This window comes from Syngnathus scovelli, chromosome 8 (genome assembly GCF_024217435.2).
Source record: "Syngnathus scovelli strain Florida chromosome 8, RoL_Ssco_1.2, whole genome shotgun sequence".
Lineage (NCBI taxonomy): Eukaryota > Metazoa > Chordata > Actinopteri > Syngnathiformes > Syngnathidae > Syngnathus > Syngnathus scovelli.
The window spans coordinates 10,332,295-10,350,795 of record NC_090854.1 but is presented as its reverse complement, the minus strand read 5'-3'; the positions used below and the strand labels follow the sequence as shown (position 1 = coordinate 10,350,795).

The 18,501-nt window shown below is 43.2% G+C and overlaps 1 protein-coding gene across 3 annotated transcripts; it reads right to left on the bottom strand.

The window, feature by feature from the left end:
- Positions 1-16: 16 nt before the first annotated feature.
- Positions 17-15,434, bottom strand: LOC125973656 (TSC22 domain family protein 1). 3 transcript variants are annotated; one of them, XM_049728084.2, is made up of 3 exons: positions 12,148-15,434; positions 2,658-2,709; positions 17-1,456 (listed from the first exon to the last, which is right to left on the bottom strand). In XM_049728084.2, the coding sequence occupies exons 1-3, from the start codon at positions 14,652-14,654 to the stop codon at positions 1,190-1,192; spliced, it is 2,826 nt and encodes a 941-aa protein (XP_049584041.1). In that variant the 5' UTR covers positions 14,655-15,434; the 3' UTR covers positions 17-1,189. The 3 variants fall into 3 exon arrangements, with proteins under 3 accessions (XP_049584041.1, XP_049584044.1, XP_049584042.1); XM_049728087.2 differs by lacking the exon at positions 12,148-15,434 and adding an exon at positions 4,814-5,280; XM_049728085.2 differs by lacking the exon at positions 12,148-15,434 and adding an exon at positions 2,913-3,269.
- Between the last annotated feature and the right edge of the window lie 3,067 nt (positions 15,435-18,501).

Sequence of the window (18,501 nt, the reverse complement as noted above, 5' to 3'; positions counted from 1 at the left end):
AAGCCGCAAATCAACAGACGCTTATTTAGCATTTTAATGAAAGTTGAGTGCAGCTTTCAAGTGCAATTGCAGTATGTTATGTTACAACTTCTCATCCAGTCTTGCAGAAACATGCACAAAACATGAGCATACAACCGATACACAGAAAGAAATGGAGAAATGTCAAGAAGTTGCAGATTGTTTCTTCTAATTTTGAGCTATTCAGATACTTTCCATCCAGAAGTATTTCAGTGTCCAAAAACAAAACAATAAATCATAAAAAAGTGCAACATCAGAAAAGGAAGAAAATAATGGGTTTTACAATAAGAGTGAATGTCGCAGTGGCAGTTCTAGATAACATTGTTGGCTGCACCTCGTCAGTTTAAATAACCAAAGTCCTTAGATCTTGAAAATACAAGCTTTTAAAAATAGACAACAGTTCGAGCAAGGTAAGCATGTCGCTGCTCACGCCATGTGACCAAGATACTGATGCATCTGTTTCTCTTCCTCTCACTATTTTACATGTTTACTTACACTATACAGAAATGTACATGTTCTTTTGCCTGCCAAACAATGTGTCGTTTCCATGCCACTGCAGAGCTAAGAAATGTGAAAAGAAATACTGAAAATATAAGAAAAATTGTTCCACCAAAGCCAAGTAACACAATCCATGCCGCTGTTATTTCTAACCGCTTTGGGATCCCCTCCCTCCCCATTCCAGATGGGGACTTGGTCTTGATATTTGCTCACATTCGTTATTTGTCATTCTGGAAAAAAGGCCTTTTCGTTCAATGTAACATTAGCTTCTTCTAGGCGTGAAACGTGTTTATTTACAACGCATGACAAAAACGAAACGAAAACAAACAAAACAAAAGCCGTCTTTTGTTCTTCCACTTGTAACAATACAATTGACATCGCCTAGGAGCCACACACAGGCACAGTGATCTTTTCAGCATCTGTGTTGAAATATGTGGTTTTGCTTATTGTTGAGAAAACATTCTAGCTGATATGTCAACTTTTTTTTGGCAAATGTTCAATGACTTGCACGATTGTCGCCTTGTGCAGCACTTGTCCCGCTGGATGCATCCTTCTCAGGGATAAATATGTGCAAATTCTTGGATCAACAGTATCACCTCCCCTCCTCCTCCTCTTCGTCGTCAGCTCTGTTGCATTAGCAGTAGTAGTATTGAGTCAGTCTGCACGCGCCGGGCTAAGCTGAGGGGCCAGAGGTGTGCGAGGCGGCTTGAGCGATGGTACACGCCGGACCCGGGGTGGTGACGGTCGAGGGAGCGGTGGGCGGGGAGGCGGTCTGGACCTGCGCCTGGAACTGAGCCATCTGTTCCGGGCTGGCCAGCGTCTTGAGTAGGGTGTTCTCCTGCTCCAGCTGGGAGTTGCGGTCGATCAGCTCCTTGATCTGCTCCTTCAGCACTTCCACCTCTTCGCGCACGGCATACATCAAGTGGCTCTTCACCAGGTCCTGGCGCATACAAAGTCAGATGTGTTAACACGGTCACACCTTCGTCTGACATTTCGAGAGACCTACATTATTATGAAAGCTACCGCCCCACCCTGAAGTTCCAATTCCATATCACTTTTATGTCCGCTTATTGGGTTTGCAAGATAATCTGAGTAGGAAATACCCTTTTCCAAGCTCTTCTATTTGGTCCAAAATTGCCTGTCACATGAGACTGCTTGAATTCTCATTAATATTTGATATGTAAAAAAGTTTTGCTCAAATTCAATCGCTGCTTTGTATACGATTACAAGTGCTCTGCTGTTCAGACATCTTTCAAGAGTTTATATGATCATCACATTTTGGATTTCAAACGGCTATTGCATACAATGGACAAACTGCATGGATGTCAAACATAAGAGGTTAAAAGGAGTTGTCCCATCACATACGAATTACAAATGATCACAAATGATTATTTATCCCTAAAACCGCAGTTCAATCCTTAAAATGTCTGAGTAATAAGGTACATCAACGTGTTTTACAATCAATGCTATTTGTGAGCACAAGAAAATGTTTCATATGTACTAGACAATGTGATGCGTCAAATTATTTTTCCATTCCTAAACGTACACATACATGTAACATAAATATCTCAATAAAACTGAGAGCGGCCTTTACACACTAAAATGTGTCAATACTTTGTTGTAAAAAAAAAAAGTCCACACACGTATACGTCACAGCGATGCCCAACGTGAAAATTCAGCCAATCAGCGCTCTGATTTTTTTTTTTACCCGGATTGTGTGTATTTCGGCCTGCCTAGCAACAGAGCTGAGCGTAAAAACACAACGGCAGTAAAGTCACCTGCATTTTAGAAAAGGATCTACCGTAATACACACATTTCAAAACTTAATATTTAACTATTGTACATCGTTGACTCTAACTATAATGCCGCGGTTCATTTAGTAAAATAGACTTGATTTAAGAGTTTAAAACTGAACTGAGAAACACGATAACGCTACAAGGCTACCCATTGTGTCGGGGTGTTTGTTAGGCGTACAGTATAACTCGGTCGACTCCATTTTGAAATATTGATATTCTTCAAACATTTTATGCACGTGAAACGTTTCTTAATTGACATACAACGGTCACAAAACAGTATTTAACCACGCAAGCTCTTTCAAGTGTAGGCTAGCACTTCTGATTAAACAAAAGGTCTAAACTCACCATTGCCTGTTCAATCTTGTTGTCGATGGCCACAACACTTGCTCCCGACGAGCTGTAAAAGACAGAAGAAATGAAATGAATATGAAACCTCGGGTTAAGAAGACATTACAGGAATGCACGAGGTATTTGAACGTTTAACATCCATATCCAGTGAGGCCGTTTCTCTCTAGCTGAGCATCCACAGGGCCAGCAGATGAGGCAGCCTCAACAAAGCTAGCCCTGAGCCAACGACGGCTGCTCAATCTGATCGTATACCTGCTGTCGAACGTGACGTGAGAGCTCTCTGCGCTCAATAACGACGACAGGAATGAGATGGAGACATTTCGGAGCTGACAGACGCCCAGATCCATAGCTACGGTGTAGCAAGGCGTATTCATGCCGCTTTGTGGGTTACAGGCGCTCGAGTTCTGGACAAAGCCAATCCGTCCCCCCCACACGGACACAGCGCGATCAGCTCCCCGAGACACATCCACACGAGACGTTCGGATTGCGAACCAGACGACACTAACAAACGACTCAAGGTCAGCTCGGCTCAGCACACACTGTACTGCACACACAGAATAGCACTCGATGTCCGCAGCTCAGGACTAGCTCGCTTGATGTCTACCGTGACGTAGTAGGGAGCTTTGGCTCCCGATTGGCCGAGACGGCGCTCGTTTGCATAATTTATTCAGAAACGCCCCCACCTGCCGCTCAGCTGACATGTATTTGCATAGAAAATTCGAGTAACAAGATGAGGTGGATGAAACCGGGAAGAACCGGATGACACTGAAAGAAAGAAAAAAGCCAATCGTCGTGCTGAAAAGCAGAGGCAACCTTCGCGAGTGTTCAGTGACAAAAGATTTTTTGCAGTTTTCAGCACAATAATGCATTATATTTTGGCATCTACTACAAAAAAAAAAAAAAAAAAGAGTCATACCTATTTCATCCAAAACAAACGTTTCAAGACTAAACTGAACACAATTTAGTATGGCTATAGCCATTTCTTAAATATATACACAGTACTGTGTTTTCCCTATGACTGAAATTCAGAAATTCAAGTACAGTAGTATAATAAATTGACATGCACTGCCCCAACATGGGCTTGTATGGCACTGCATATCTAGTGAGATCTCGCGATGGCACGCTTTAATTAGTTGACTGCTATTTCAGTGAATAAAGATTATTGAGCCATCACTTAATATGGCTCAGTTAGAGAAGGAAAAATGGCGGTTGTGGCGCTGTAACCAGATCGTTCTAATTCATTACACCAATTAAATACCTTAAGAGGATGCCATCCAAGTTGCATGTTATAGTCCAGAGAAAACATATTATTGCCATGCTGGTTGGTGTATTAGCTACTCGTGACACTTAAATTTAGCACCCGAGTGATTGTTTTGATGTCTTCTACCAGAATCCAAATCCAGGAAAACACTTAAGCTAACCAGCTTAGCTAGAGTCTCTAAGACACTGAGCTCTTCCGCACTCCTTTTTTGAATGATCGAGAAGTAAAGCCAATTATATAAACCCAACTAAACTGCACGACTTGAAGCTCTTCAGGAAGAAAAGCAGTGAAGCTCCAATATAAAAAAATGCACCTTGATAAGCCAGTGATGAGACACAAGATTTCACTTCTACATATTGCTAAAACAAATCCAAACATACATATGCTACCAAATATTCCATTTTAGTAACATTATTTAGCAAGTACTTCATATTCCATTCTGCCCAATGTCAAAACTACAAAAGGGAGAAAGAAGTGATTGGGTGCTTCATGTCTTTCTGTACTGTAGTAAGTGACTACGTGTGAAAGCAGATGGAGTGACATGAGGGTAGCACAGTGGTAACAAAAAAAAGCTAAATCTGGCAAGGGTGGCAATGATGGCGAGGAGTTGAATTATAGACAGCTTGAAAGAGAAATAATATACCTGGAATAAGTGTGTTTTTTTTTTCTGCACACCATATTGTATTCAGTGCAGCTGTATTAGTGGATGACAATTTACAGCGCTTACTTTGTGATAACATCTTTCAACGTTCATACGAGCGTTGGAAGCGCGAATGAATGAATGAATAGAAAGTTCACAGAGAGCCACACACAATACGGCCTTGGAGCCTTTTGTGTTCAGCCCTTGTGGTGGTTGGCCAGGCAGCGCTACTGTAGACCTTCTTTAGTTTACCTTTTGAGATGCTGCTCCAGCTCCCAGAACAAAAGCTTCATTGCCATCTCGTCATGGCCCTGAACACCGCGCACTCTCATGGGGTCTTCGGTCTGAAGGAACATTTAGAATCCAAAGCAAAAAACGCGTGCCCCTGGCGCTCTTTGTTTACGGTTACCTAAAAATCCTTCTTCCTGGTAAAAATTGGTGGCAGGATCCAAACCTGCTCTCTACAGATGTATTTGTTGTAACAACCGCACCGGCACTACAAAGTAGAAAACCAGGTTGACACGAGTTCCTATGTGCGTTCTCCCCATTTCCCTCCGTCATCTATTTGTGTTTGAATGGCTGCGGGTGAATTACCAGACAGAAGCTGGGTGAGTAGTGACGCGCGGTCATGTGACACAGCCAGTTACATAAACTATCAACAGAGATTAACATGTGGCCCAATGATTTCCCCGTTCCTCCACCACAGAGCCTCTCCTCGGCGTATACAGTCAAATATACCACGCCATCACCTCACACTTCCCAAATATCTACAACATATTTTTTCCATTATTGCTTTCGATTCTCCGCACTATTTATTAATCCTATTTTTTTCAATTCACATGTGTGAGCAAGACGGAGGACAGAGGGGAAAACCTCAAACAGCACATGCCAACTCCACAATGCAATGTCAGAGCCTGGATTTGAACCCCAACTTCAAACTTATTAGCAAAAATAAAATGCAATGATGCCTGAAACATATCTTTCAAAATTACAAAAGCAATTTACAGTAGCTTTATTTTCCTAGTTTCTGTTGGGAAACACCTTATGGTCTACCCCGGAGCCCTCTATGTGACAGACAAGAGCGTGTGCCTGGGGGTCTTATCTTGTCAATTCTCATGAAAGGCTGCCTTAAGATGGCCGAAACCTTGCCAGACAAAAACCACAACATAAGCTCTTCATAGAGCCAATGACGGCACAGAGTGTGCCGGCTAAGAAATAACAGGTATGGGAAGAGCACAATGCTGGGGATTTTACTTGTCCTAACAGACTTCATCTGTCTGGATGAATCAGCATCACATGACTTTTGGCAAGGCCAGACAGTTACTTTAACTCAGCAACCATGAGGTTGACCACAAGCTACAAAAAACTCACAGAAAGAGGGCACGAACTACCAAATATTGATAAATAAATGAACTTATTATACTAGAATTTATGGAAATGTAGTTATTTTACTGACACAATTGTCGCTAGTTAATTAAAAGGGACTTGCATGTCGCAGCAATGTAGAAAAAAAAAGGAGGCCTATTGAATTGTAAAGGCTTTTGGCTGGGCTATAGTTTGATAGTTTAGTGTGTGCACGGACTTTACCAGTAAGGCCTGGCTTTTCCATAGTTTGTGTCAAACCCTGACTATGGAGAATGACAGAGCAACTGAGTGAGCCAGCCATAGAGCAGGCTCAAAATGATGAGTTGGCACTTTAGCCTCCAAGAGAGATGGATTCTATGGGAGCATTTAAGCTAACGGCAGCGTGCCACTCGTTGCCATCACGCACAAGGAAAAGGGTGGCAGAAGAAGAGGACTGCGCTAGAACCGTCCCGACCTGATCATTCAGAGTCACTCGTAGGTTCATATGACAACACAAAAGGTACTTAAGTAGTAAATGTTGCATCTCGAAAAATTTATGTAAATGGATCAACGTTAAAAAGCGGAGGCACGAATCCGGAGAGATAAGTGCAAGCCGCTTGCTTTACATGCATGCAGACACACAAAAGAGCCGCCACATTACATAAGAGTGTGTGAGCAGAAGTTTGAAGTTATGAGGAGTGAAAACTGGCATTATAAGGATTAGCGGCCAAAGAACACAACGCACCAAGTTCATACAGGACAGGATTATGCGAAGTGTGGTGACCAAAAGACAATCTCTCAGCGACATCACCTCAATAATATTTGCCCACTAATCTTTTTTTTTTGTTTCATTTCAACTGCAACACTTTATTAGCAGTGCAGCTTTGTGGTTTTCAGCATTTCCTGTATTTTGTTTGCTTGCCCCAACGCCAGATCACGAGTGAAGACAACATAGAGCTAGAAGTGGATTAACTAAATAGGACTCCTCCGTCAGGGCCCGAATCTGTGACGGCAGTGGGGCTGTCATAAGCACAGCTTAGTAGCAAACGAGCGGAGTAGCTTGTTCAGTCAGGTTAATACAACCCACATATTCCCGTCAAACTGCTTTCATTATTCCTGTACTGTATTTGTATTCAGATAATCACAAAGTGTGACTACGTTTCTGCAAGTGAAACATCCTGATCACAAACTACAGTCTTTATAATTAATTCCAAGTCCTAGATATTCAGAGAGATAAAAGGTGAAAGAAAATCCTGAGTCAATCACAGCACCATGTCACAGTCGGTTCACGTGACCGTCCGAGCAGACTCACTGCCTTTTATTTGCCACATACTGCAGGTAAGCAGTGCCACCTTGTGGCGAATGTATAAAAAAACATGAACACAAACGCTTATTTTTTTTAGAAGAAAATAGTGTACACATTTGATAAAAGATCAAGTGAATATACATTTTGAGGTATTACTCGAGATATGGAGTCTTAAGTACTTATTCTAAACTTCATCCATCTTATTCCACTTATTTATTTTCAATTTAACATTTGCCTCCAACGTATTAGTGGGGCTTTACAATCAAGCAAATTTTCCTTGCATTTTTTTTTTTTTTAAATCAAGACTTACATGTTATCTCATTTTATCTGCACCGAGTCCTGGTCTGATATTTTGTGCTGCAAAATATCTTGACATTATTTGCATTACATTCTTTAACTGTGCAGTGTACCTCTTTGAAACATTAACCTGACAAGGGTCAGTTGAAAACTAGTCCGTGGCTGGCTACAAAATGACAAACATATTCATATCTCTTTGAATTAACATGACGTCTTTCAAATTTAAAGGTCACAGAGTTCATTATTCTGAGTAAAATGTTGAGAGCTTGCTGATCAGAAGGGGGCAGTGTTGCACTCTCCACAAACTGAAAGTGCATGAAAACTATTCACTGGCCCTGCTCGTGACGCGTGTACCCTTTGCTGACTTGAAAGGCTAAATAAGTGCATGTTTTTGTGAAAAGAATGAGTGTTTACCAAAAATTAATTTGCATGAAAGAAAATCTGGAAATCCACCTGCTGTAGTTGACGTAAAACACTGCTTACAGGACAACGGATAGCGAATCATAAAAAAAGAGAAGCAGCTGGCTAGACTACCGAAGATTAAAATGGGAAGAAAAAAGTAAGAGACTTCAACCGCCATCGACCCCCTCCTCCTGTCGCCTTCCATATTCAGCAACACAGTGCATTGAGGTGGGGATTATCTCACACAAAGCAAGATTGGGGGACTTTGAAATCCTACTTACTGCCCAGAATGTCTGCAACGAGACACCATTAATTTAAAAAAAACTAGCCACATAAATAAAAAACAGCTCGCTTTGCGGTTCTGAAAACAGATCACATGATGTCATGTGCTCATCAGTAAGTGGTAGAACTATATTGAGGCCATTAAACACAGAATGAAAGGAGCATAAAGTGGCTCCATGTTGACACCTACATTGAAGTTATCTCTGGGGGTGTCATTTCCTTTCTGAAGCTAACTGGACAGTGTTGTGTCCACAGGAATGCCAGGCATGATTCAGCACATTGCCAGCATGATTGGCGGCATGACATTGCCAGACCGCCACAACCGAAAAATGCTTCAACATGATTTCATCGTGCTGGGGTGAGGGACTGTGAGCTCCATTCAAAATAAAAGAGGCTCCTCACAGACGGTGCTAACCTGACACAAAGGCATTTGGATATGAGCCCACAATAAATTTGTTTGGAAAGAGCAGTCACTGTAGAAAACTGGGCAAACTTTCTGTGGCAGTTTGCTCATAAGGTCGACCGGGAGGAGGAATTGATTGCTGATGAATCATTTCTTGAGACAAACTGAGTGCACCGCTTTGCTGCAACCAGCAGAGGCATTATTGATTCAGTCCTGTTTAGTTTGGGGCCTCAACAACATTGCAGCTCTGCCAAGTTAACCTACATCCACAAGGATGCGCACTGCACAGAATCCACAATCTTCTCTCCGACATTGGAAAAGGAATTTGGAGATTCTGTGATAAACAGCTAATTTTATCCAGAGTCAATCAAGAAAACTTGAATGAAACAAAAAAACAGCTTATCTGACACCAGCTATGAGACTTTTTTTAAAGGGGAGAACATTTAGTTTCCAGAACTAAAACTAAGACCAAAAGTCAAAAGCAGACAGTAGTTATTGTTTCTGCCCTAAGAGGAATTAAGAGATAATAGCCCTCCATTTTGACTGCCATCAAGCTATATTTAATATTGTACTGGTGTGGAACTGCACTGCGTGATACCATTATTCAGCTAGAAGTACTGCATCAATTAAAATTGAACAATACTTTTGTTCAGGCAGACTTTAAATACAGCTTTTGTGTGCTTTTGCATCGTGAAATGCTGTGGCCACTTTTGTTTCTGCGCAGAGCAGAGGGAGAGCAAGGGAGAGCATTTTTCTTTTCTCATAAATGAATGGCTTCAAATACTACCCATTATGATCCATTACAAGTCATTAGTACCGCCGTTGCACTCTAACTGCAACAATACTGTTTATTGACAAACCATCAGACGGAAGGAACGGAGAGAACAGAGGAACCACCGAAACAGCGATTTAAATAATTCGTTTCAAGAGCTATTTTTAAAATGCTAGTTACATTCAAGCATCTCTCGTGTTGGTTAGAACGGACAATGTCAAACTGACAATGGAATCAGGGTGGAAACTCAACTGAGACCAGACAAAAAAAAAAAAAAAAATCAGCATCTGTGAAAGCTTTTAACCACCATTGTTAGCAGGCCCCTTGACGAACTGCTCAGGATTTCCTTGCTCGTCCCAGCGTTGACACTGGAGGCGGGGCTTTAACAAATCGCCAACATATCCACTAACGCAGCACCTCGCCGCTCTGTTGTTGATTTCTGGTGTTCTCTAGGTTGGCCTGTGTAGTGAGAATGGAGATGGGTGGGAGGGAGGTGGGTGGATGGGTGGGGTCCTACTGCAAAACAAATGCTGTTTACTTTTGGAGAATCTCTCACGTGTGCCTGGACATCCACCAAGCAAGAGAACGGGAGGATTTAACCGAGCTAGCCCCAGCGATGCTCAGTCTAGTTCCATCTGGTCGTGTCGGGCCGTATTTTCGGTCATGGTTCTCAATCAGCTTCAGTGGGCCTGACTAAGTTGTGTTGGGTCAGATTGGGTCACTTCCTCTGTGTGCGAATTGTGGGGATCACACTGAGCTCAACACAATGAGCAACAGGTCCAGTATGAACTGGCTGCCCGCAACGGCGGGGAAAAGATTAGACTGCTTTTCAACCGCCTGGTACAAGAGCAACAAAACGGACTCTTTTTGGGCAGCACGCCCCTTAGTACAGAAACATCATTTAAACATGATTTTATTTGATGATGCGTAGTCCGTAGCATACTTGATCAATCTTTCAGGGTGACACCCAACAACCTAAGCAGAGTTACTATGGACAACAAAAATCGAATCCACAATAAGATACAAATCCCAAATCTGGCACAATAAAATGCTCAGAATCTCAACTGGCTACAGTGAGCGGACTGAAACCTTGATGAATGCTAAGTGCCAAGACTTGCTGTAAATTTGGCTGTAAGCTTTCCTGTAACGGAGTGCATTACAAGCTAACAAATAAAAAAGCCCTATTTATTCATTTACAAGTTCTAGCTATGAAACCAAGAATGCCAAACTGTAATCAAAACAGATCTTTTTTTTCCCTTGGCAAATAGACACATTTTTGTGTACGACCAAAACAAAAAAAATGTGACAACAAGTTGCCACAACACTTCGGTTCCATCATGTTTCACTGACCATTAAGTACGCGGACACCACATAACATTTTTGGTTTGAAGTGACGACAACTTGTGTTTTTATAAGACATATTAGCATTGCTGTCAACACTTGATGAAGCAAGTAGAAACTATACAAATTTGGGAACAGACAGTAACAGACTCCCCGATGTCTCCGATACAATCAGAGCACTGTACACACCGAACCCAACACTTGGCCTTCAGTATTTAACAACAGAACAGCAAGTACCTTGTCAGTGGCCTCAAAACCTCCCGCCTGCCGAGTTGAAATTACACTGCCTTCAGCACTTTAGAGCAACAATTTAAATCTTCTGCATATAGGGTCTCCAGTTACCAGTTGCATCTGAAAATTATACACCACACAGGGAGCTAACGATTGCAGTTTGATGATAATTACGTATGTTAAAAGGTATGATAGCGACTTTCACAATTTAGACCCCCCCCCCAAAACCTGGTCTTGTTCTACCATTTCACTGCCCTGAAATAAACACAATGTGTCTTCTGTAGTCCATTAATGACGAGAGGAAAAACAAAAGCAAGCTGTGTGAAGAAACCACTGTTTGTTTTTGTCATTCATTAATTCACTCCAACAGTGGCCTCATAAAACATATGCAAATTATTCAAACAAACAAAAGGTGCAAAACAAGCCTCATCCTAATTCCAAAAGAGACACTGTCATATCGTCCTCACTGTTTTTCTCTACCCCCAAACTGATATAAATGTTAATATTTAAACTCCCATCCTTATGACGTGACAACAGCTATTATTAAAACAACAAATGTGCAGCACACAGTTTGATTTCTGAAAAGTCAGACTTCTGAAAAGTTCAGCTAAACACCAATGAGGCTTGACCGCAATTCCTGAAGGCAAGTACGGCTTTAGTTTGCCCCAAATTCTGGTTATCATCAAAGACAATAATCCATCTGATCCCCAAAGATTTCACATTCCTTCGACTTACAGGTCATGTGATAACATTAGCCAACCTTCAGCGGCCATTAAATCACAGCGCGATTGTGACACGAGTGAGCACTTAATGAAATCAATAAGCGTTTACCGAAGGTTTAAGGCGTGAACGAGTAAATCTCTTCCCTCAAAAGGTCAACGATAGACCTTTGCCGTAATACGTATTTTTCCATTTCCTACATTACGACACAAGGAGACCCAATAGAAGTCATGCTCTGTAATGTGGACTGTCAGGAGTAAAAATGTCAAATGGACTTGATCAAGACAAGCTGCATCACGGCCAGATGAGCCCTGCTTTATGTCCCGCTGACAAGATCTGATGTGAGCAGGTCTGGTCACTGTCTACTAATTGACCTACTAATAAGGCTCTTCCTCCCTCACAGCCGGGACAATGACAGGAACTATTAGAAATTTTGGACACAAATGTTGAGCTGCTCAGCAACCAGTAGAAAAGAAAAAGTCTCTTACCCATCCTCCTCTCCATCCAGAGTTTTGAGACCAGCTGATGCAGTTAAGGCACTGGCGATGGCAGCGTTGCCTTCAGCTTCTTGACCCTGGCCGGCGTTGGATCCCGGGTCGCCTCCAGCAAGCTTTGGCAAACCCAGCAGGGCTGACTGGTGCTGGAGGAGGAGTCGCTGGGCATCTTGCAGCTGAGTGGTAGTGAAAGTGGGCAGACTAGCATAGAGGGCGCTAGCCTGAGCAGCATGGGCCAGGGCCTGGGCACTGCTGAGGTCCTGGGACAGACTCTGGGGGACAACCTGTGGGGGCATTCTATTGTTACCCACGTTGAGAACTTGCGGAGGGGCGTGGGGGTCGGGGTTAGATGGAGGCGCGCTAGGTGCGGACACCTGGTTTTGAATCGTAGTGGGCAACTGGTTGCACAAAGCAATGTTTTGGATTTGAGTCGGTTTCTGTTGCTGGCAGTCCAGGTGGGCAGCGTGGCTCGGAGGCTGCTGACCGGCTCCTCCGAGGTGAAAGGCCGCATTGGAGGGAGGCGCCTGGAGCGATGAGGGCTGCTGGGGCTGATTTTGGAGGATTACCTGGGACTGCTGGAGGCCCCCCATTATCTGGCACACGCCGTTAGCTTGGTTTAGTAGATGTTGCGATGCGGGAGCTTGGGGTCTCATCTGGACTGGGGTGGCAGATGGATGCTGGGGGAGTGAGGCGTAGCCAAGCTGGTGCTGCTGAACCCCTGCAAGGCCCTGCGTAGAACCTGGAGGTTGATTTGCAACGGCCTGGGCATAGGTAAGCTGTTGCTGGGGTACGGCAGAGATCGGCATGCCACTGCTGATCAGGTGTCCTTGCGCCGGTCCAGGCGGATTCATGTTTGAGGGGGTAGAGGAAGCGATGTTCGCCTGGATATTTGAATGGGTGACGTCTAGGGGGTTTATAAGTGGTTGTGATTGAGACACGCCCATGCCTACCAAGCCACTGGGGTGGACTGCTTGGAAACCCTGAGGTGGGGAGGTGAAATCTTGCGCATGTTGGGAAGCTGGAGGTCCCCCAGTGTCACCACTGCAAACACTTTCCATATAATGGCTCACTGTGCTCATCGTGCTACTCACAGAGCTACCGCTTGTGCTTTCCCTCTCTGAGCACCCGGAAAAGTTCTCAGAGACAAACTGGCGCATGCTGCCAGCGTCAGATGTAGATGAGCAAGAGGCGGAGTTTGGGGTGTCCTTGTCATAAAATTCAGCGCACGTCCATCGGCCCTTCTTGAAGGGCTCGGAACTTGAGTCCAACTTGACCACCCTAAAGCGAGAACTGGCGGGAGCCACCACAGGTGCAGGAGCTGGGGCGGCTTGGGCAGAAATAGTTGAGACACTAACAGGGGCATTCGCGGACTGCAGCGTAGCAGAACCGTGTCGTCCCTGGATTCCGCTCGAGACACACGGCCCCCCGGTAACACTGGCAACAGTGACGGCAGAAGTGGTTGAAGCATTCAAAGAGATGTTTGAGTTGAGAGTTTGTTGTTGCTGAATCATGGTGTTATTGGCGTTGGTCATGAGGTTGCCCCCAGATGCCGCGGAACCACCCGCAGCGCCGCTTTTCGCGTTGAGAGGAAAGCCTCCGGAGCTGTTGCTCGCACTTGCGCTTATTCCCCTCCTCACAGGCACATTGGCAGAGCTCAACGTATTCACATTACTAACACTGCTGGTCTGGGGATTATCTATACTAACTGCAGTGCCTGTAGCGGAGCTGTGCATTCCGGGAGTGGATCCCAGGCTCGCCATCCCCACAGGCTGAGAAGGGCCAACCTCTTGAGGGACCCCAACATTTGAAGGCATTTTCTGAATGACAGAGGCAAGGGTTGACGAGGTCTCCACGGACCCGGACAGCGGGAAGTTCTGAGGATGAGGGTGACGATGCAGAGTCCCATTGACCATACCCCCACCATGATTTGGTGCTTGATTCAGAGAATGGGGGTGTGAAGGCTGGTTGGGTGACAGCAGCCCTGGGGTTTCAGCCTCATGAAAATTATTCAGGGTCTCCTCAGATGAGCTTCTTTCCGCTCCAACTACGTCATTGGCTCGTGAAAGGGACACATCCATGATTTCGGAGGATGAGAGATCCTCCGTGTGGGACTCATCCAGGTCGTCGTAGCTCTCAGTGTCCTCCGCAATACTGTTGTTGGTACTCACAGATATCTGCGCCGGAGTCACGCTGGTGATCTGGAAGCCGCTCTTCTTTTTCATCTGAGCCCCAGCAGACTGCGTGGCTTGGGAATGTAGATTTAGGCTGTGGGAAGAAGGATGGTGGGGACCTGGGGAGGATGAGCCAGCTTGATTTTGGCACTGAATCAACAGGGAGGTCTGATATTCTTCAGCAGCCGAGACGTGACTGTTGGTGACCACCGGTGTTGACAGCAAGGAGCCGCTCCCGCTGCTTGTGTTGCTACCCCTTCTGTGAAAGACAGCCGGCTGCGCCATCTTTCGAACACTGCCAGAGTCTCCAGTGGGGTCCGGATGATGCATATTAAGAAAATCCGGGGGGTAGTTGGTCTCTGACAGTATGTGACAAAGTTGAAGCACGTTAACGCCGCCGTTTTGACAAAACTACGATGAACGGATAACACGACCAAAAAAAAGGGGGAAAAATGATCAGTTTTTCTTAAATGTCTGGGGAAGTTGGACTTTTAGCAACAGCCACTCTCTTGCGATTAAATGTTAGAATGAGACACGAAGCTGGTGGCCGCTTTACGTGTAGCTAGCAAGCTAGCGTCAGCTGATACCTAATTCACCGGCGTTTTCAGTTTCTGGTTTTGTTAATCACGATCTATCATATTGTATATTACAAAGACCAGGCGTGTTAAAACAGGGGTGACAGACGAGCAACAGAGCGAATTTATAGCAACCGCTACTCGCTTGACAGAGAAGTAACGTCGGCTAGCTAGCTTCAAGTATCCATCACCGCCGGGCTAAACACAAGCTACACTCTGACGTGGGTTTTTTTTTTTCTTGTTTTTTTTTTTTTTTTTTTAGCTCTTCCCTCTCAAAGAAAACTACAAATGAAGCGACCTTTTATCCGTGGTGCTGTGACGTAAGTCCCAATACGATCGCTAAACGGTGGCGTAAAAAGGTTTAATCCATCCCATTTGTTTTCCACGATGTGGCTCTTGGTTTTGCTGTATCACCGGTCCTTCCCAACAGTAGCGTTGTTCAGTATGAGTCTAGCCTCCTCATGCACCGCAGCTGTGGCTCGCTCTGAGCTGGGACCCGGGTAGGAGGGAGGGAAGGGAGGGGAGGGGAGCAGGAGGAGTGCTTGGCAATATGGCGCCCGAGCGTGGTCTCTGCCGTAGACATTACATACATAGATTACGCCTTGACAGACACATTGTACGTCAATGTAGCCGCCATAATGGAAGTGACAAAGGGAGCCAGTCAACAGCAAAGACGCTGCTTGGAAACGTAGTAAGCCCTAAAGGTAGATCTCATGACTGCACACAGACTTTGATTGCATGAATGTTATTATAGAATGTTATTTTGCGAATAGGATTTCCTGACTTTGTGGCCAATCTATTGAAGTCCTTTTACCAGACAACAAAATGTTTCATAATTAAATAAATTACTTAGAAAGTTAATCCTCTGTTTGTTGCCAAACATAAAGGGTAGTGCAAAAGTCCCCAACGACTACAATTAGTGATTAAACCAATACATATTTTTAATATAACAACAGTTGAATGTAAATATAAGTATTACATTTTTCACAAACACCAACTATTTAGATACATTTTGGGATTAGTTTTTATTGTAGACAGATTAAATAGTTTATCCATCCCAAAAGGTGGTTGACCCCTGCACTTTACCATCAGTTGAAATATTAAAAGAATATATTCACTGGTTTGTCAATCCTAAATATCTAACAAATAAACATTTCTAATCCACAGATTAAAAATCAGATGCATTATTTTCATGATTAACTGTTCTTCAAATATATTTATTGAACGAGCGAAATGAATTTTGCGTACTTTTGGGTCGTCACTTTGTGACGTTTATTTTTAATTCAAGCTCCCACATTCATTATGAAAGACGCGCTGACGCATTGTAGCAACGGGCAAAGTCGCTCAACGTTGAGTCTACATTTATAGGTCTGTGGTCTCCCATACCAGACATAAAGCAGTCTGGGAGCGTCCGATTTCGAAACTGGCGGAAGTTGCCGAAACCTGCCGAGTACGTCAGGTAGCGTCATTTACACACTCTTTACTGTCTTTCAATTGTTTATAATACGATTTAGTAATGTAATAATGAAATAATCTTTGATACCCTCGAGGAAAATTTGGCTTGAAGGTCACACTTTACAATGCCTTGATAATATTATGATACATCAAATCATGGAACAAAAGAAAATAAAATTATTCCAAAAATCATTTACCCCATGTTATGTGAAATACAATTGCTAAAGTTGACGCACATGATTTGCCTTCACTGGCCTTATGAAACGTCTCCTTCAATCTCTCCTTGGGTAGACATGCACTGATAAGTAAATTCCTTGGGATTCTGTTGTGCTTGAGTTTTTTTTTTTTTTTTCCTGCCATTTTAGTTAAATCCTGTTTTGGCGCAATGTTTAGGATTGTCTCTCATGCACAGTCAATCCAATTAATGAACCGTACACCTTAAACGGGCATGTGAGACTGAAGAGTGAAACTGGAAACTTGAGCGTAGCCATGGTTTAATAATGAGGGAGAAAAACTATGATGATAAATGAGTTCTGCTTTCAACTCTTAAAGAGTGACCGCTAAACTGGGAGTCGACCTCTCAGCGTTTTAATAGTGACCTTTGTTCAAGTGTCAAGAAGTGTTTTCCTTCCTTTGCATTTCTATTCTTTCGTAGAATGTCATAAAATATGCATTTCTGGCAACACTGTCGGGCAATAAAAACAACCCATTAATTAATACAGTAATGCAACCTTTGCAAACAATACTTGAGCAAACATTTTCGTCTCCATCATTGATGCATTGGCAATAAATGCCACAATATAAGCTCCACGAGAAATACTGTACTGTACCCTTGATTACAGCACCCTCTTGAGGTCAGTTCTTGTACAAGACTAAGGGCGCCTTTAGAACCAAATGCAAAGAACATTTAATCTCCTAACTACTATAGGGAGAGAGGCCTTCATTTCAGCTTCCCTATTGAGGCAGTTTCACTAAAGTAATAAAGTCAAAATAAATGTTTGCTAGTTTGTTGGACCAAAGTCCATGCTCCAAACTGTTCCCACAGAACAATTATTATACAATTATCCAAAATGGGTTGCTGTTATGAAAGATTCAGATTTGAGATCATCTTAAGGACGTTTAGTGAGTAAAATGATTGATTGAGAAGTGTGTGCACTGTATTTTGCTGCAGTGGGGCACAAGAGAAGGGAGAATAACTTAAGATAGGAAATATGGAATATTTTACATGGTAGAATGTAATGTATAAAATGCAAGACAACAGGTCTAGAATCCCCTTTCTGAATCATCCTGTAAATTCTTGGCAGATGTCCTTGTACTCCTACTTTAAAAACTATCTGCCAGATGGTTGCTGCTATGGCAACAGACCCTCAACTCATTGTCGAAATCCGTGCTGTTAGAATCTTGATTAATATTGTATCACTGCTAAAGCATGTCATGTTCTGGGCTAATGAACCTTGTCTTGAGTCAGATGCTTGAACAGCTTTTGAAAATACGGTAATGATTATAAGATTATGATCTACACTTATATTGAAGGCTCTTCTTTCATTCTGTGGCTATAGCCCTAAAATATAGCAGCACCCTTTATGAAATAAACTCCCGCCTGCAGGCAAAACCAATACCTCCAGTTAGTTGGTGCCAAGTTAATTTTATTTGCGATGAAAGGGGATTTATGAAGCTTTCAACCAGCTGGTAGGTTTGGAGGGTGCATGCCCTTGAGGTTTTCAGTTTGTAAAATGTGAGCTACTCATTTGGCTCGAAAAAAAAATCCTGTTTTTTCTAAATAACATTATACACCCATCCATTTTTATAAGCCTTGGTGACAGCTTTTAGGTGAAATTTCAAGAGGAAGCTAAATGTATTACTTTTACAGGTCATTATTATCATTTGACCTCTAAACTTTGACTTTACATGCCTGTTCAATGTTTCAGACTCACTACTTTTTGCACAATTTACTGTTCCTTAAATGAATGTCCAATCCATGATTAGACCAAATACATTTTCAAGGATGTCGAAATATTTTTTTTGTGTGTATCTCTGCTGCAACCAGCTGACAATGACATTGAATTCAGGAGCTAAGACAGTCATATTTGAAATACTGTAGCTCTAACATCAACAGGGTGCAGGGTAGCTATTTATCCACAAGGTGT